Source organism: Erythranthe guttata, chromosome 7 (assembly GCF_056151865.1).
Source record: "Erythranthe guttata isolate IM_541 chromosome 7, IM_541, whole genome shotgun sequence".
Taxonomy (NCBI): domain Eukaryota; kingdom Viridiplantae; phylum Streptophyta; class Magnoliopsida; order Lamiales; family Phrymaceae; genus Erythranthe; species Erythranthe guttata.
In genome coordinates this window covers 10,200,724-10,220,018 of record NC_142539.1, presented here as the reverse complement: position 1 = coordinate 10,220,018, position 19,295 = coordinate 10,200,724, and the positions used below count along the sequence as shown (strand labels likewise).

At 34.2% G+C, this 19,295-nt stretch overlaps 2 protein-coding genes across 2 annotated transcripts; both read left to right on the top strand.

Moving 5' to 3' along the window:
* The first annotated feature begins 13,696 nt into the window (after positions 1-13,696).
* On the top strand, positions 13,697-15,889 carry LOC148769182 (uncharacterized). The gene is made up of 3 exons (XM_088820279.1): positions 13,697-14,197; positions 14,425-14,850; positions 14,951-15,889. Exons 1-3 carry the CDS (start codon positions 13,697-13,699, stop codon positions 15,887-15,889), a joined length of 1,866 nt encoding a protein of 621 aa, XP_088676405.1.
* Positions 15,890-17,005: 1,116 nt separating this feature from the next.
* Positions 17,006-18,695, top strand: LOC148769181 (uncharacterized). Its single transcript, XM_088820278.1, has 4 exons — positions 17,006-17,155; positions 17,251-17,601; positions 17,808-18,161; positions 18,210-18,695. The coding sequence occupies exons 1-4, from the start codon at positions 17,006-17,008 to the stop codon at positions 18,693-18,695; spliced, it is 1,341 nt and encodes a 446-aa protein (XP_088676404.1).
* Positions 18,696-19,295: the final 600 nt, after the last annotated feature.

Below are 19,295 nucleotides of genomic sequence, written 5' to 3'. Positions count from 1 at the left end.
AATTCCACCCGGGTACCCGATCGGGTACCCGGCTTAAAAAAAAATTCACAAATTTGGCCCACTGCCCACTAGCCCATTCCTAGCCCATTCCAAGCCCATTTTTATTTTTGCAATAAATCTTATATTTATAATTTTATAAGAAAATAAAGTAAAAATAGAAAAAAAAAACATAAAACACATAAACAAAATAACGAAAGACGGTGTTCTTCTACATTCTTCTCCCATCTTCTCCTTCTCCACAAATTTCAATTTCCAATTTCTTCTCCGGTGGACTGAAGGCCGAACGACGGTCCTCACTTCTCTGAATTGGTGAGTTCTTCACTCTTTGATTTTCCCCAATTTGGGTTTCTTATAATTTTTTTTCCAATTCTAGGGCAAGAAAAAACAATATCCAATCTATCAAATGAATGCCCATAATCTTGCTAATCAAATGAATTTCCGAATAAGTTCTTCCCCATTTGAGTATTTGTTTTCAACCTGTTACTCTATTTAGGTTTTTGTGTTTAATTGCTAGTGAGTAAATTGAGTTTAGTTAATTAATTATGTAAAACCGTTTGTGGTTTTAATTGTTGTGGTTCTGTGGACTGTGGAGTGTGGAGTGTGAAACTGTTTGGGAATTATGAAGTGTGATTTCATATGTAGATTTGGATGTAAAAAAAAAAAAAAAAAAAAAAAAAATCAGAACAGCAAAACCCGAACCCGACCCGAACCCGACCCGAAATAACCGGGTACCCGGTTGCCGGGTACCCGGTTATTTCGGGTCGGGTTCGGGTAATATTTTTTTGCAAAAAAACCCGAATAACCCGACCCGAATAACCCGAATAACCCGACCCGACCCGAATGCCCACCCCTAACTATTTTGCCGACACTATTGAAGAAGATATTTGATATTTATGTATTTGACTTCTATGTATTCTTACATTTGTGTGATTTTTTTTATTATTATGTGTGAGTTTAAATTTAAAATTTCCAATTAAGAAAAATTAAAAAAAAATAAAATAAAAGAAATAAAATCGGATTTAAGAAAAAAAATAATGAGTTTGACATGTTTTGTAGTATTTGACGTTTGTCTATTATTATTATTATTATTATTAATTTTTTTTTTTGGCCAAAATTGTACTTTTTATTCCATGTAGGCACAGGGGGCCTCGTTAAAAACCTTGTCGGCCTAGAACAAGGAAAAGAGTACCCCCTATTTACATTGTTTACGAAATGTACAAAAACCTAGTCCATCGGTCAAAATAACATGTCTAATCCGACTAGGAATATCTCTACGAGAACAATAATATAATCTAACTTTATGCCCATGAGCTAATTTAGCAAAACTATATGCCGCTTAATTTCCCTCTCGATAAGTATGCTCCACCCTCCAATGTGACTTGAGCAAACTTCTTATGCGAATGATCTTGTATTGTAATTCCGATGCAATACATGCTTTACTGTTCACCATGTCCACCAACATTTTGGAGTCGGATTCCACGATCACCTGCTCCAATCCTAGGTCGTGGCAAAGACCAAGTCCTTCTAGAATAGCTGTAGCTTCAGCCAGGAGAAGATTTGCATGCCCGTAATAATTCGAGAAACCGTATATAAACCGGCCATCATGAGATCGAAGAATACCCCAGCATGTGCATGCATTATCCATTTGTGAGCCATCTACGTTGAGTTTGAATTGAGTAGGATTGGGAGGATGTCATTTGATCCATCTGCCCTTCTTCTTTTCGTGTGCCTTTATCCGCAGATGGAGACGTTGAATTATTACTTTTGTCTATTAGACTTCTATGTATTCTTACATTTGTGTGATTTTTTTTATTTATTATTAATAATTTTAAATTTTAAATCTTCAATTTACAAAGAAATAAAATCGCAGAGGCAATTCTAGGTCTCGGATAAAGGCAGAAATCGTCGCTACAAGGTGCGATTTACACCGTTTGTGTTAAAAAAAAAGGAAAGAAAGAAAGAACCACAACATTCTTGTAAAACAATGCCAATATTTCACCATATATATAACCCTCAATATTTCGGAGTACAAATAAAATAGTGCATTCAATTTATGGCCACGCCTGCACTAAAACCATATTGTCTGTTGGTGTTTCATCAAAACCGGCAAGGACACCGTGTATGTTCGCTGCATAAGTAAATGTGTGATGATATACACCCCAGTGATCGTTGTACACATCGAAAGCAATCGTCTTTTGGCCCCACGAAAATCGACAAAAGAAAAGAGTATTTCTCCAAAAGTTGTTTCTGAACGACCAATTGAAATCCTGACCAGTATAAAGAAGACGATATCCAAGATCGTCATTTTTAGAAGCACAATGAACTGTTATTGCCGGGGTACCTTCTGGCATACGATTGAAAATTTTAATTACATGCCTCCTCATAGCTTCACTCTCCTGACAAAAGTTCAATGATAAAATAATTAAGAAAAATATAGTGATGCTTGGAGGAGACATGATTGAACTAGTGATTTGTAATTGTGTGTGGTTATATTTTTTTGCCCCCCACCATTTTATAGCCATATATTTGCATGAAATTAGTAGGACAATAAACTAAATACTAATTTTAAGAGTCTTGATTTCCCTTGACTACGATTGTCATTCAACACTATAATTAACAACATAATTTATGGAATCTAAGTAACTTATTTTATATAATACATATTTTAACAAATTTTAACGACATTATGATTACAAATACTCAAAATAAGGATGGTCCCTTCAAGATGTTTTTTCAATTGAGATGAAATAATTAAGTCAATAATATCATGAATTGATAATACTATAGTAGTAATAAGTATAATATTACTAAATAATATTTAGACCAATACAAAAGATTAGGGTTTTAAAGAATAACTGTATAAAATTAATATTTAACTTTACTCAATATATTATTTCTAGATATATGTATTCTAGCTATTTTAATTCAACAACTGTGTACATATATAACTATGTAAATTGAACTAATTAAATTGCTTCAATCATCCATACTCATTAATTAAATAGTTGACTTGATGAGGGAAATTTGAGACGCAAAATCTTGAAATAATTAATACATGAATCCAAAGAAAATCATATACTATTAATTTCAAAACGTGAGATTATGATTTATCGAAAGAAAATCATATATTGGAGCAATTTGTTATAGATCCTTTATATATTCTATGTGATTAATTCCAAGTCAAAATTCTCATTTTTTTTAATAAACTAGCTAAGTGCATATGCGTTGCACGTGTCGAATTATTTTTAATCTGTTTTTTTCCCGTTTTTATTCAATATGTCTTAGAATAATATTATATTAGTATACATCAAAATGTAAATGTGTATATATATATATATATATATATATATATATATATATATATATATATATATATATATATATATATATATATATATATATATATATATATATATATATATATATCTCGATCCATCATTTAGAATAGAATATAAATTCGATTTCACATTGAAACATACAAATAACTTCATTCTTATGGTCTATATTTACTCATGAGAGCCACTTTACTATTACCTCTATAGTTTGAACACTAAAATTTATTAAAAATATGCACTTTTATTTACTAATCATATTAACGTACTTCTCTTAACGATTTATTTTTTTAAACTCACACTAAAACTATAAGGGTGTATTTGGATGAAATGATTTGATAATGAAGTTCATATTCATTAAGTTTGTTATGATTGAGTTATTTGACAATAGTTTCAAATTCTTAGCTCTCATTATTTGTTAAATTCTTGGCAATTGTAGGGGATTTCAAATTGTTTCCAGCTGAGAAGTTATTTTAAATCTCTCAATTCAAATAAAACTTACATGAAATATTTCGGGGATGAAATTAACTCATCTGGTAAAACACGAGAAATATAATCACATCGAAACATGCATGCCAACAAAAAAATTAACTCATGAAATATCCATAGATATAAAGTCTAAAAAAACCTATATTCAAATAATATAAAGCAAAAACAAAAAATAATTGCATAACTCAAACTAAAGGGTACTTTAAAAATAAAAAATAAATAAATAAGTTAATTGGCGGCGGATATATGCAAACCCACAAATTTCTTTGTACAAGACCACCAACGTAAAAATACTAATTTACCAATAATGAAATTCAAGACCAAATTAACACAACTGAAAAAAAGGAAAAAAAAAAAACTCATTTCCTCTGTGGAACTCCAAATAAAATAAACCTACAAACACACCCATTATTTCACAATTTAAAAATCTCCTTCTTCTTCTTCTCCTCCTTCTTTACAAACCACCAAGAAACCTAAACATCAAAATAATGAAATAATCACCAAACATTCCCAATGGAGTTGGAATATAAGGAGATGGTGGTTTATGAGGGTGAAAAACGTAATAACATATGTGTTAGCCGTTTATTTTATTTTGTGTGTCGGTTTTTTTTCTGACAAAAAAAGCCGATACCAAAAATCGGTATACACAGTCCGATTTTTTGAAAAATAATCGGTATACACATGCCGAGTTTCACAAACAAAAATCGATTAATACAATGCCAATTTTTCCAAAAATAAGCGTTCTGAATATGCCGACTTTTTCAAAAAAATCGGTGCGTACACGCCGATTTCCCAGATTCGATTTCAATCTCAAAATTTAATCCTAAATCGACCAAAAAATTGCAACCCAACAAGAAATAACCATCAATTAATGTTCACCACGCATATTTAGCAAGGAATCAATGCTCGTTTTCAAGAAATCAATGCTCGATTAATGTTTTCGAATCTACCAACAAAAATTTTAGTATAAAAAGTGGTGGATTGGTGGTGGTGGAGGGGTGATCGTGTGCAAGTGGGTTGTATGTCGGCGTCGAGGAGGTGGTGCGGCGGTGGCAGGTCGGACATTTTTTTATTTTGTTTTGTTTTCTTTTCTTGGTTGGTCTTGAACAAGTTAAAAGTATGAATATATGGTTTGTGTTTGTATTTTGGTAGTATTTGTGGATGAGGGCATATTCGTCCTCTTTGGTCTTGATATAAGATAATTAGATAAATTTGTGGGCTTGAACTAAGGAACCCTTTTACGTGTGTTTGAACGAGTGTTCTAAAAATCGGCCGAGGTGACCGATTAATCGGTCTCCGAGGGGGAGGCGGTCCCAAACCTTTACGATTTTAGTGTAAATGTTTGAAAAAACGGTTTTTTTCCTGTGACGCGATTTAAGGCGGTCTGAGGCGGTCCGAGTCATCAAACCTTTAAGGTGGGTCAAACGCGGTGGCAAAAATCGTCCAAAAATCGGTTTTTGTTTTTTTTTTTCCAAAATAAAAGTTGGGATTTTAATTAAAAAAAATGAGTTTATGCTTTATTTTGTTTATGTTAACCGTTATTGTTAAAGAACTAATGATGTATGCCAGAAATGTTCAAGAATGAATGTAAATTAAAAAAAATTGCATTTTTATTTATAATTTATAAGGATATTTATGTATTATCATCTTATTATTATTAAACTGTTATAATGTTATTAGGATATGTATACATGATGGAGATGTAACTATGTTCAATTATCTTTTTATATATGTTTTGATCATTTATAAATAATACCTAGATATATATTATATAAAATTTTAAAAGTTGATTTATTTCCGATTTATCACTAATTAATCACCGCCGCACCAATTAATCGTGAGTCTTGTTTGACCGCCTCTGACCCGATTACACTTTTTACAACCTTGATTTGAACAAAGAAAAAATGGGGCTTCCATATATCCGCTGCCAAGTTAATTTCATCATCTCTTACCATTTGGAATTTGCATCGAGCTTTGCACATTAGCCCTACCACTGCCTTCCGTGCCGCATCCATCCACTCTTCGGCATCCAATGAAACCTTGAATATGGCTATGATTAAAACTAGTACTTCACCCGTGCGTTGTACGGAGGTCAGTTTCAGAATGAAAAGAAAATGACATTTCACCCGTGCGTTTTATAGAGGTTTGTTTCAAAATGAAAAAAAAATAACAAATATCATGTAAGTGTCGATCTCTTTCTAACAAATCTAATTCAAATAAAGAAACGCGAAAAGCAAAACTCGTGTATAATACTGAAACGTGATTAACGGCGTCCAATCCATGATGTAGACGTATACGCCACTACCGTGACAGAACGATGTGGTGAACACGAAAGGAAGAATACCCTATATATCACTAAACTAATACTAATACTAATACTAATACTAATACTAATAATACTAATACTAATACTAATACTAATACTAATACTAATACTAATACTAATACTAATACTATTACTAATACTAATACTAATACTAATACTAATACTAATACTAATACTAATACTAATACTAATACTAATACTAATAATAATGCTTATACTAATACTAATATTAATACTAATAATAATACTAATACTAATATAAATACTCATACTGATACCAGTGTTCTAAAACTCGGCCGAGGCGGCCGATTAATCGGTTTCGAGGCGGAGCCAGTCCCAAACCTTTACGATTTTGGTGAAAATGTTTGAAAAAATGGATTTTGACCTATGAGGTGGTTTTAGGCGGGTTGAGGGCCTTGAGGCGGTCAAACCTTGGAGGCGGGCTTTGGTGGGAAAAAAATGGGTCAAAAATCAGGTTTTTCTTTTTCTTTTTTAATTCAAAATAAAAGTTGGGATTTTAATAAAAAAATGAGTTTATACTTTATTTTTTTATGTTAATTGTTATGGTTAAAGAACCTAATGATATATACTGTCAATGTTCAAGAATAAATTTAAATTCAAAACATTTGCGTTTTATTTGTATTTTATAAGGATTATATTGTATTATGAACTAATTATTATTAAAATTTTATTATGTTTTTAGAATATATAAATGATGGAGATATAACCCTATTTAAATGTTTTTTATATATGTTTTGAGTATTTCTAAATACTATCTAAAAATATATTATATTAAATTTTAAAAACCGATTTATTTCATATTTATCGCCGATTAATAACCGCCGCCCCGATTAATCATGAGGCGGTGTCTAACCGCGTCCGACCCGATTTTCAGTTTTTAGAACATTGATTGATATTCATAAACATACTCATACTAATACTCATACTAATACTATAATACTGATACTAATACTAGTACTGATACTAATACTATTACTGATACATATACTAATACGGATACTATTGCTAATACTAATGCTAATACGAATACGAATACTAATACCGATACCGATACTAATACTTATAGTAATACGAATACGAATACGGATATAAATACTAATACCAATAGTAATACTTCTAGTAATATTAATACTAATACAATACTAAAATAATAATAATAATACTAATAGTAATAGTAATATTAATGCTAATTAATACTAATATTAATATTATTACTAATCCTAATATTTTGAAATGCTAATGCTAATACATTGGTCCTAATAATACTCATATTAATGCTAATGTTAATCCTAATATGCTAATTTTAATGATAATACCAATTATAATGCTAATTCTAATCTTAATGTTATCATAATCCTTATTCTATTCCTAACCGTAATCGTAAACTTAATTCTAATTATAATTATAATGCTAATTTTAATCCTAAAAAAATTGAATTATTATTTTTCTCTAAATATTTTTCTTTTAAATTAGAATTATTATTTATAACTAAAATTTAAAATAAAAATATGTTTTTACTAAATTATGTTCTTCACAAACATGTTAATGCATTTAGTTATTTCAGCCTCACACTATTTCATGAAAAAAATATTGTTTTATTTGATTTTCATTTAGTATGGTCATAAAATATGATTGATTTGATTAGGATTAAAAGTAGAATCATGTGCCATTTATTATTTTGAAGATTGATATGAAATTTACCAAATAACACATTTTTTTTTCATACACAGATGCAATTCAAAATAAAAAGATTCCACTAAATTTGACACTGCAATGGTGGACATGTAAGAAGATTTATAGTTGAGGGGAGATTGTAATTACCCAAACATGAGGAGCTTTTTCATAATTTGACCATACCTCAGTGGTGGTTGTAACTACCTCAGCTTTTTCATAATAATAATAATAATAATAATAATAATAATAATAATAATAATAATAATAATAATAATAATAATAATAATAATAATAATAATAATAATAATAATAATAATAATAATAATAATAATAATAATAATAATAATAATAATAATAATAATAATAATAATAATAATAATAATAATAATAATAATAATAATAATAATAATAATAATAATAATAATAATAATAATAATAATAATAATAATAATAATAATAATAATAATAATAATAATAATAATAATAATAATAATAATAATAATAATAATAATAATAATAATAATAATAATAATAATAATAATAATAATAATAATATTAATAATAATAATAATAATAATAATAATAATAATAATAATAATAATAATAATAATAATAATAATAATAATAATAATAATAATAATAATAATAATAATAATAATAATAATAATAATAATAATAATAATAATAATAATAATAATAATAATAATAATAATAATAATAATAATAATAATAATAATAATAATAATAATAATAATAATAATAATAATAATAATAATAATAATAATAATAATAATAATAATAATAATAATAATAATAATAATAATAATAATAATAATAATAATAATAATAATAATAATAATAATAATAATAATAATAATAATAATAATAATAATAATAATAATAATAATAATAATAATAATAATAATAATAATAATAATAATAATAATAATAATAATAATAATAATAATAATAATAATAATAATAATAATAATAATAATAATAATAATAATAATAATAATAATAATAATAATAATAATAATAATTTCCTTAAAAAGAATAGAAAATTCAGTTCTATCAACTGTCGAAATCACGCATCCACTTCTCTCCATTTTATAAGCGCATCTTTTTCCTCCCCTACAAATCCTTCTTCACAAAGTGTACGAATAAGGACATAATATATATGATTATGAGGTTTCAACCCTTTGGAAGGAAGCAAAACCAATGTCTGCGTGTTTCAAGAGGCAACAACAATTAATCAAGATTGTCATCGTGTACTCATTCATAGGGGCAGCCCATTGACGCATTTCGTCGAACATTTTAAGGGAAACGGAGTAATGTTTCATCTTGACATCAACATGCAATTGTTTGGTGAATTCGATAACGGATGGCTGTGGCTGCATTTTTGCCATTTGACGAAATAACAAAACAACATCATCTACTTCATTTATAAAATTCAAATCTATTCTGGTTTTACGTGAAAAGGAAATTTTGAACATAATAAAGAAAGGGGATCAGCGAAAATACCGTAATGGTGAGAATATGCAGCAGTAATTGCTCTACGAATAAGCGTTATTTCAGTTCCTCTCATCTTTTCAGCTATTTTATGAAGATAATTTTAGTGAAGAATGAAGTGGTACCTACGAGATAATTACAGTTTTGGTCCCCCAAGTTTGCACGTTTTTCACTTTTGGTCCCTCATCTACCGCCGTCAACAAAATACACACTAATGTTGTCACATTTTAACACATTTAGTCCCTCCGTCTGTTTGACCGTTAAGAAGTAACGGTCAACGGTTGAATTATTGTTGAATTTGGAATTTTTCTTTCAGAAATTGTAATAAGACCCCTGTATTCTTTCGAAATATTCTTAAAACCCCTAAAATTTTATCGAACCATAATTTAACCCTAATTTCATCAATTAACCAATGACCCAGATTTTTCAAAATTGGGTAATCCGACGTTGACCTTCTTTTAACTTGGTTAACTCTTTTTTCGATTCATCTTTTTTTGCCGTTGTTGAATGTCGGGTTAACAACGTCGACATTTTTTTTCTTGATTTTTATTTAAATTGTTGAGTAATGGAAAAATATAATTTAAAAAAAAAAAGTCAAAGCTGATATTCAGCGAGAAAAATAATATCATAAAAGAAGTCAAAATAAAAGAAAAAAGGAAAAAGTCAACGCAGCTCAATGACGTAAAACTTTTAAGACAAAAAAAGAGATAAAAATTAACGGCCGGTGATTTTAGAATTTTTTAAATTGTATTTAGGCCTCGGAATTTTAGATAAAAACTTTGTTAGAAGTTTGTAATTTTAATATTACGATACTAGATATTATTATAGTATTATTATTGTCTCATATAGTAATAATATTGTGTTGATCGGAAAAAAAGTCACATGAAAAAGTTCAAAAAAAATCAAGAAAAATAAAAAATGTCAACATTGTTAACCGAGAATACAATGTCAGTGAACGGCGTAAAAACCGTATTAAGAAAAAGTTAATGCCAAAAAGAAAAGGTTTAAAAAAAAGTCAATGGCGGTCAACGGTCAACAGTAATGGTGGTAGAAATCGAGGTCGTTTGTCAAAATTGATTAAATGATGAAATTAGGGTTGGATAATATTTTAGGGGTTTTTAGATTATTTTAAAAGAATGCAGGGGTCTGAATACAATTTTCTCAATGAAAAATTTCAAATTCAGCCCTAATTCAACAGTTGACCTCATAAGCAAAATATATTAATCGTTTAGTTTAACGATTTTGGATTTTACGTGAGGATTATTCGTAGATAAGATTGAAGTAGTGTTTAGTTACATCAAAGATTAATGTAGTGTTTAGTACCCCTATGTCATACCGAATTGCTAAAAAAACTACTTCGTGCTCCAAATATTAGCAAAAAAAAAAACGGGTAAAAGATAAAAAGTGCAGTCTCTAAATGGTGTGACTTTTGGGACTTTTGGGGAGCTATTTTTCAAATAAAATTGTATCGACTGTCATGTATGATTTTTCCAGTCATACATCTTCTTCATTGCTCTTGGTAAAGCGCCGCAACCAGAAAATAAATACCATCGCTGTTCGCTGCGAAATAACTGTTGACATCTAAATTGAGATTAAATTACGAATTAATGACCTAAATAATTGGTTATTAATTCAGATCTCGATTAAAAGTCCATAAAAAATTTGGGCTCATATCAATTTTTTTAGATTAAATTACAAATTAATAACCCAAATAAATCGGTTACTAATTTGGATCTCAAATCAAAGCCCGTGATGAACTTGGGCTTTATGTCGAAGTCCACACTATATTTGGGATTCACAAATGTGTTACGTGAGTTAACCCAAAATAAGAACTAAATTCTTATTTATTCGGGTTAGTCATTTAGGCTTATAAAAAGCTAGCCCACATGAATTTGCAAGTGTCCAAGTCCACCGGCCCAAGTTTCAAGTCAAGAAACCCTAAATCGAGCCTATAAAAGAAGGTATCAAAGAAATACAAGAGAAGGGCATAAGCATCAAGCAAGGCGTACATCAAGCACTCAAAAGCTCTCAAGTGTCGAGCTCTTGCCACGACGAAGAGTAACAACCAACCGCAGAGGTTCTACATCTTCATCAAGGCACCATATCCACAAGATCTAGAAATCCCCAAATCAATTTTTAGATATTCATATCTACTTCCGCAAATCAACGGAGGAATCAAGGTTTCAATTCGAGAACAAGCTTCGGCCCTTGGATTAAATCTAGGAGAAGAATAAGAGGAATCAACAAATACTGTAACCCATTCCATTTTGATTAAATATACTTATTTGTTCCTATATCTTCTTGTCCTAAAATTTATTTTCCAGACATTTAAATCTGAGGTTAACAAATTGGCACGCCCGGTGGGACCACTTTGCCTCTCATCTCCTCTCCTACGTTGAAGCACATATTTTTTGTTCAACGATCCAATGGCTCCAAAGAAGAACCAAAACTCTTTGATCCCAAAGGCTGCCGAGACTGCCACTGCTGTTGGTTTATCATCCACCGGGGGCAAGATCGATAATACAACTACGTCAAATGGCTCAAGCTCTTCAGGCTCGGAAGAGATCGACTCCTAATCTCAAGCCTTCACCACATTGCCGGTCATGGTGGTTGATGGGACTTCCGTGGATGAGAAATTGGCGCACCTGACCCAAATAGTGGCTAATCTTCAAAAAATAGTCGAAGACAAAGACATAAAATCGATCAATTAATGGATAAGTTGGAACAGTCAGAGGTTCGGGAGTTTATCCCGAAGCACGAATCTTACCCGCTTCGTGACGAGAAAGCAATGCAAGTGGAAGAAGCACAGCCCAAGCCGGACTTTGTGCAAGGCGTCGCTCATTCATCGATGTCTGTTGCCACACTATCTGTTCAACAATTGCAAGAGATGGTTGCCAATACCATCAAAGCGCAATATTGCGGACCATCACAAGTCTTACCCATGTACTCAAAGCCGTACACTAAGCAGATCGATGCATTGAGGATGCCAGCGGGATACCAACCCCCAAAACTTCAACAGTTCGATGGAAAAGGGAACCCCAAGCAACATATTGCTCATTTTATCGAAAGTTGCAACAATGCGGGGACTAACGGCGATCTCTTGGTGAAACAATTCGTAAAACCACTCAAGGGAAATGCTTTCGATTGGTATTTCGATTTGGAACCCGAGTCCATCAACAGTTGAGAAGAGATGGAACATGAATTCTTGAATCGCTTCTACAGCACGCGTCGTACTGTGAGTATGATCGATCTTACCAATGCGAAACAGTTGAAAGATGAACCGGTTGTGGATTACATCAACCGTTGGTGTGCACTAAGTCTAAATTGCAAGGATAAGCTATCGGAAGTGTCGGTAATTGAGATGTGTATCCAAGGGATGCATCGGGGGCTTCTCTACATCTTACAAGGGATTAAGCCTCAAATTTTTGAAGAATTGGCTATGGGTGCCCATGATATGGAGTTGAGCATCGCGAACCATAAGATTGCACTCCCGCTAGATGGTCAAAAAGGGGAAATAAAGGATTTTAAGAGAAACCAAAAATCCTCTAAAACTTCTACCAAGGAGTCAATGACCATAAAACCATAAAAGCAGTGGGTTTGAAAATTCCTTCGAAGAACGAAGATGACAAAACAGGTGAACATCGAATATCAAACGACAGACATCGACCCACGTTGAAGGAAATGCAAGAGAAAGATACCGTTTTCCGGAATCGGACGTCTCCCATATCTTTGATGAGTTGCTGGCAAGGAAATTGATTGACTTGCCGGAACCAAAACGGCCCGAAGAAGTAGGAATGATGGATGACCCAAAGTATTGCAAATATCATTGAGTTGTTGGCCATCCCATAGAAAAATGCTTCGAGGTCAAAGAGAAGATCATGAGACTCGCGAGAGATGGTAAAATAATACTAGATACTGAAGATGTTGCCAACTCGAATGTTACAAGTGTCACTCCACTCTCAAGCGACACATATCCCGCATGGAACACCCAAAAATGCCCGTCTGCACCTGCGAAGAAAGTGTCTGCATTTCAATTTGGGAGTTTGGAACCACAATTGGTAAGGGCTTTATTTCATGAGGAGGAAGTCATACACGATGAAAACCCCATTTCTTCTATTGAGGATAAGGGAGAATAGATTCTAGTGACACATCGGCAGAGAAAAAGGGGACGTGTTGACAAACTTCATGTAATGCTTCAAGACAATCTTACGGAAGTTCGGTTCCCAAGCACGTGACATTGAAAGAGTTCTTTCCGAAAGATTTCTTCTTGTAAAAAGTTGAAAGAGCATACGTTAATTCGGATGAGAGCGACAATAAACATTATATTCCTTGTTGTGCTACTATGACTTTCACGGACGATGACTTGTTGTTGGGATCTAAACCTCACAATCGTCCGCTCTTTGTTTCGGGATTCATACACGAGCAAAAAATTAACCGTATACTAAACGATGGAGGGTCTGCTGTTAATATCTTACCAAAATCCACCATGAGACAGTTGGGGATTGCTATCGAAGATTTGTCTCGCAGCCGCCTTACTATTCAAGGATTTAACCAAGAAGGCCAAAGAGCTATTGGGATGGTTCGTTTAGACCTCACAATTGAAGAGCTAGCGGCAAGAAAACTATTCCATGTGATTGATGCAAGAACTTCTTATCACTTGTTATTAGGAAGGCCACGGCTTCACGAAAATGGAATTATCCCATCCACCCATCATCAATGCTTCAAATACCTGAGGAATGGAGAAATGATGAAGGTCGATGCTAATGCGAAGCCCTTTACTGAAGCAGAATCACACTTTGCGGATGCGAAATCGTATCTGGAGTCAAACCTGACGTGCAAAACAGTGATTTCAAAGACGCCGATATGTCAATCTATTAATGGAATCATTTGGAACTTGTACCGACGAAGATCGGTTGCATAGAGGACGAGAAGGTGGCCACTTCAGTTGAAGCTCCGATGAGCAAAAATGACTGAGCTGTGAGGAAGTTGAGTTTGCCAGTGTTTCGTTGCGCTCCCCGGTCACGCCGGGGAAGCAAAATTTTGTTCAGTGAGTGCACCAAATTATTAAAGGATGGACAAGAACGACTGAAGGAGCAAGAGCCAAGCCATTGCCACCTTATTACAGAAGATTTAATCATGCCTATTATCGGCTTAAGTCCATTGGCGAATGAGCATACACGTGATGTTGTACCCCAGTCTGGTTACAACTTCTCTAATCCATCTCGGCTATGCAAACTAAAACCTGAGTTGACGGGCGAAAAGATTTATGGGTTAAATGAAACACAAAGGACATTAATAAGACAAGGTTTTCGCGTTAATCAACCCAGAGTCGGTTTAGGATTCACTCCCATCGAGCCAGTTAGAATACGCGTGTCAAGGAAAGAAGAGTGCGCCAACGTCCATCATATCACCATAAAGGGTGTTGGAAATCAAAAGAAAACCAGCGGTCGCATTTCTGCTTTTGATCGAATTGAGGCTCCTACCGCCCAATCTTCTGTCTTTGAAAGACTTGACACTCATGTTGCGTGACCCACTGTCTTTGAAAGGCTTGGTCCTTCTAATAATGTCTCGAGTGTTCACAATAAACTTTCTACAGACACTCGTTCAGTGTTCTCACGACTGGGAAATCACAATAGGAACCATCACAAAAAGAGTGAGAAAGGATGAGATAGATGTGTTTGAATCAACGGATGAAGCTCAAGCTCGTCAAATGCCTCGATCACGCCAAAGGGACCAACTGCTCTTAGTTATTGCCATGAATGAATTAGTGAAGGTAAAACAACGTGTTACCATCCATCATGCCTCTAAAGAGAACGGAAATCGAAGCGAAGACGAAGTCAAAATTGTCGTGAGCAGTCATTATGCAAGTATTGTTGATGATCAAGAGGAAGTTTCGGAAGATGAAATACAAGAAGCCCCTGTGCAACTGGAGGATGGAGGGCAAGCTATTGTTGATGAGTTAAAGGAACTGAACCTAGGCACATTAGATGAACCCCGCCCAATATTCGTGAGTGCAATTTTGAGTCCTAAAGAGGAGGAACAATATCTTGAGATATTAGGAGAATACAAAGATGTGTTTGCGTGGACATACAAAGAAATGCCCGGGCTGGATCCCAAAATCGCAATCCATCACCTTGGTATAAGAAATGGAGTGCGCACTGTAAAACAATCGCGACGTGTACTTCGTTTCGAGTTAATTCCTCGAATTGAAACCGAAGTCAACAAGCTCATAGATGCAGGATTCATCAGGGAGGTCAAGTACCCAACTTGGATCTCTAGCATTGTGCCAGTCAAGAAGAAGAATGGTCAAATACGCATTGGCATTGATTTTCGGGACTGGAACAAGGCTTGTCCTAGGGATGATTTCCCCTTACCTATCATCGAGCTCATGTTTGATGGCTTGATGCAACAACAGGACATGAATCATTTTCTTTTATGGATGTCTCTTCCGGCTACAATCAAATTAGAATGGCTCCGGAAGATGAAGAATACACGGCATTTCGCACGCCAAAGGGAATCTACTGCTACAAAGTAATGCCGTTTGGAATAAAGAATGCGGGCGCCATCTACTGACGTGCCATGCAAAACATCTTTGACGACATGCTGCACAAAAGGGTGGAGTGTTATGTCCATGACCTTGTTGTCAAAACAAACAAGAGAGGTGATCATTTGAGAGACCTTCGGATTGTATTCGAACGCTTGAGAAAATACAACTTAAAGATGAATCCTCTTAAGTGTGCTTTTGGTGTCTCTTTTGGCACGTTTCTTGGCTTCATAGTCTGTCATCGTGGTATAGAGGTTGATCCCTCTAAGATAGACGCCATTCAAAAGATTCCTGCGCCTAGAAATTTGAAAAGGTTGAGAAGTTTACAAGGAAACCTCGCATTCATAAGAAGGTTTATATCAAATCTCGCTGGGAGATGTCAACCATTCAATCACCTCATGAAGAAAGACGCACCTTTCGAATGGGATGAAGGATGTCTAAATGCTTTTAAAAGCATAAAGAAGTACTTATTAAATCCGCCCGTCTTAGGGGCTCCTATACCCGAAAAGCCACTCACATTATACATAGCAGCTCAGGAAAGGTCCGTCGGTGCTCTTATGGCCCAAGAAAATGAAAGCGGGGTGCCTTGTACTACTTGAGTAGAACTCTAACGGAGAATGAATTGAGATACTCCCCGGTGGAGAAAATCTTCTCGGCAATATTCTACGCGACTAAGAAATTGAGGCATTACTTCGAAGCATAGTCCATACGACTCATTTCACGTGCCGATCCAGTCAAGTTTGTGATGTCAAAGCCAGTGCTATCTGGAAGATTAGCAAAGTGGTCTATCATGTTCAATCAATAAGAGATAATGTATGTGCCTCAAAAATCTGTTAAAGGGCAGGCACTAGCTAATTTTCTAGCCGACCACCCTATTCTGGCGGAGTGGGAGTTATCCGATGACCTTCCCTGATGAAGACATATTTTCTTTACCGAAGTTCTTCCGACATGGGAAATGTTCTTTGATGGGGCCGCCCGGTCTGATGGATTGGGGGCAGGAGTTGTTTTTGTGTCACCCGAGAAACAAGTTTTGACATCTCGGTGGTACTGGGCGAGCTCTGCTCCAATAATGTCGCCGAGTATCAAGCTTTGATCATTGGTCTTGAAATGGCTTTAGAAATGAATATTACGGAGATTGAAGTTTATGGTGACTCGAAATTGTTTATCAACCAACTTTTGAAAGTATACGAGGTTAGGAAAGAAAACCTTATTCCTTTGTGTCAACACGCTTCGAACTTGGTGGCGAAATTTGAAAAGGTCGTGTTAGGATGACCGATGCGCTAGCTAATCTAGCAACCATTTTAGCTTTGTCGGAAGAAGAGACAACGAGTGTTCCTGTGTGTAATCGTTAGATTGTACCATCATTCATTGAAGTCAGTCATGAAGACGCTAACGCTACATCAATTTCAATCAAGGATGATCTAGATTGGAGAAAACCATTGATCAATTACTTGAAAAATGGAGAGTTACCCGGGGAAGTTCTTCATTATAAGACGGAGGTAAGAAAAAGGGCGCTGCGTTTCATTCTTTACAAGGATACGCTTTATCGTCGGTCTTTTGAAGGAAATTACCAGCGTTGTTTGTACGGTGAGGAGTCGGCTGAAGGAATGATGGAAGCACATTCCGGAGTTTGTGGTGCTCATCAGTCCTGTCCGAAGCTACACTTTCAAATTAAAAGAATGGGCTATTATTGGCCTACGATGGTATAACATTGCTTGTATTATGCAAGGAGATGTGAAGCTTGTCAACTACACGCGAACTTCATACACCAACCTCCGGAGCCCTACATCCTACAGTCGCCTCATGGCCATTTGATTTGTGGGGTCTTGACGTCGTGGGACCTATTTCTCCTAAGTCGTCCGGAGGTCACGCTTTTATACTGGCAGCTACTGACTACTTCTCCAAATAGGCGGAAGTTGTTCCTTTGAAGAAAGTGAAGAAGAAAACGGTGGTCGAGTTCATTCATTCCCATCTTATCTTTAGATATGGAATACCTCGATGCATCATTACCAATAATGTAAAACCATTTTACAACAAGTCGATGGATAAACTATGTGTGCAATTTGGGTTTAAGCAACACAAGTCCTCAATGTATAATGCGGCAGTGAATGGTCTAGCAGAGGCGTTCAACAAAACTTTGTGCAATCTTTTGAAGAAATTAGTTTCAAAGTCAAAGAAATATTGGCACGAGAGGGTTGGGGAAGCTCTATGGGCATTTAGAATGACATATTGGACTACAAATCAAGCCACCCTGTACTCCTTGGTTTATGGGGTAGAAGCTATCCTTCCACTTGAAAGTCAAATACCTTAGCTTCGTATTGTTGTACAAGAAGGGCTAACCGCCGAAGATAATGCTCGTCTTAGACTTGAGGAGCTGGAGGCACTAGATGAGAAGAGATTAGAAGCTCAGCAGCAACTTGAATTCTATCAAGCCCGCATGTCTAAAGTGTTCAATAAAAAGGTCCGCCCTCGATCATTTCAAGTTGAAGATTTAGTTGTCGCAGTAAGAAGGCCAATTACCCTCACCCAACAAATGGGGAACAAATTCACGTCTAAATGGGACGGCCCCTATGTAGTGAAGGAGGCTTGCACTAGCGGTGCCTACAAGTTGGTGGACAATGATGGATTACGAATTGGCCCTTTAAATGGGAAATTCTTGAAGCCGTTACTAACCTTGAAGGAACATCTACCTTCGAGGAAAAGAACATGGGGAATTGATGTTGCATGTTCACTTGAACTACGTTATGACTTGATTCCTTTGAGGAGGGTACATAGGCAGCTTAGACCCATATTCTAAGTTCAGTAAAAAAAAGGTTGTTCTAAGTTGTTCGCTTGAACTACGTTATGACTTGATCCCTTTGAGGAGGGTATGTAGGCAGCTTAGACCCATATTCTAAATTCAATAAAAAAAAAAAAGGATGTTCTAAGTTATTCGCTTGAACTACGTTATGACTTGATCCCTTTGAGGAGGGTATGTAGGCAGCTTAAACCCATATTCAAAGTTCAGTCAAAAAAAAAAAAAAGCAAAAAACAAAAAAGAAAAAATATTGTTCTAAGTTGTTCGCTTGAACTACATTATGACTTGATCCCTTTGAGGAGGGTACCTAGGTAGCTTAGACCCATATTCGAAGTTTAGTCAAACCAAAAAAAAATATTCGTTGTAACTACGTTTATACTAAGCAAGTTTGGTTAATTTTCTTTTAAGGTAACCAATTTATCAGGCGGATCCAAAAGTGTGCACGATGTAATCATCCAAAGTTTTCATTTGCTACATAAAGATGAAAGAGGGATGCCAAGACGATAATAAGGACTTATGAGAAGCAAGAGAAAATTCTATTGCATAAAAAGATGGAATATTCTCTTACATCGAAAGATAGTAAAATGACATAAAAAAATA

Coding starts and splice junctions, on each gene's coding strand:
- LOC148769182 (XM_088820279.1), top strand. CDS start 13,697: ATGACTTTCACGGACGATGACTTGTTGTTGGGATCTAAACCTCACAAT. Junction 14,198..14,424: donor CAAACCTGACGTGCAAAACA/GTGATTTCAAAG, acceptor AAATTATTAAAG/GATGGACAAGAACGACTGAA. Junction 14,851..14,950: donor CTCCTACCGCCCAATCTTCT/GTCTTTGAAAGA, acceptor AACTTTCTACAG/ACACTCGTTCAGTGTTCTCA.
- LOC148769181 (XM_088820278.1), top strand. CDS start 17,006: ATGGCTTTAGAAATGAATATTACGGAGATTGAAGTTTATGGTGACTCG. Junction 17,156..17,250: donor TGGTGGCGAAATTTGAAAAG/GTCGTGTTAGGA, acceptor TGTAATCGTTAG/ATTGTACCATCATTCATTGA. Junction 17,602..17,807: donor GCTATTATTGGCCTACGATG/GTATAACATTGC, acceptor TTCTCCAAATAG/GCGGAAGTTGTTCCTTTGAA.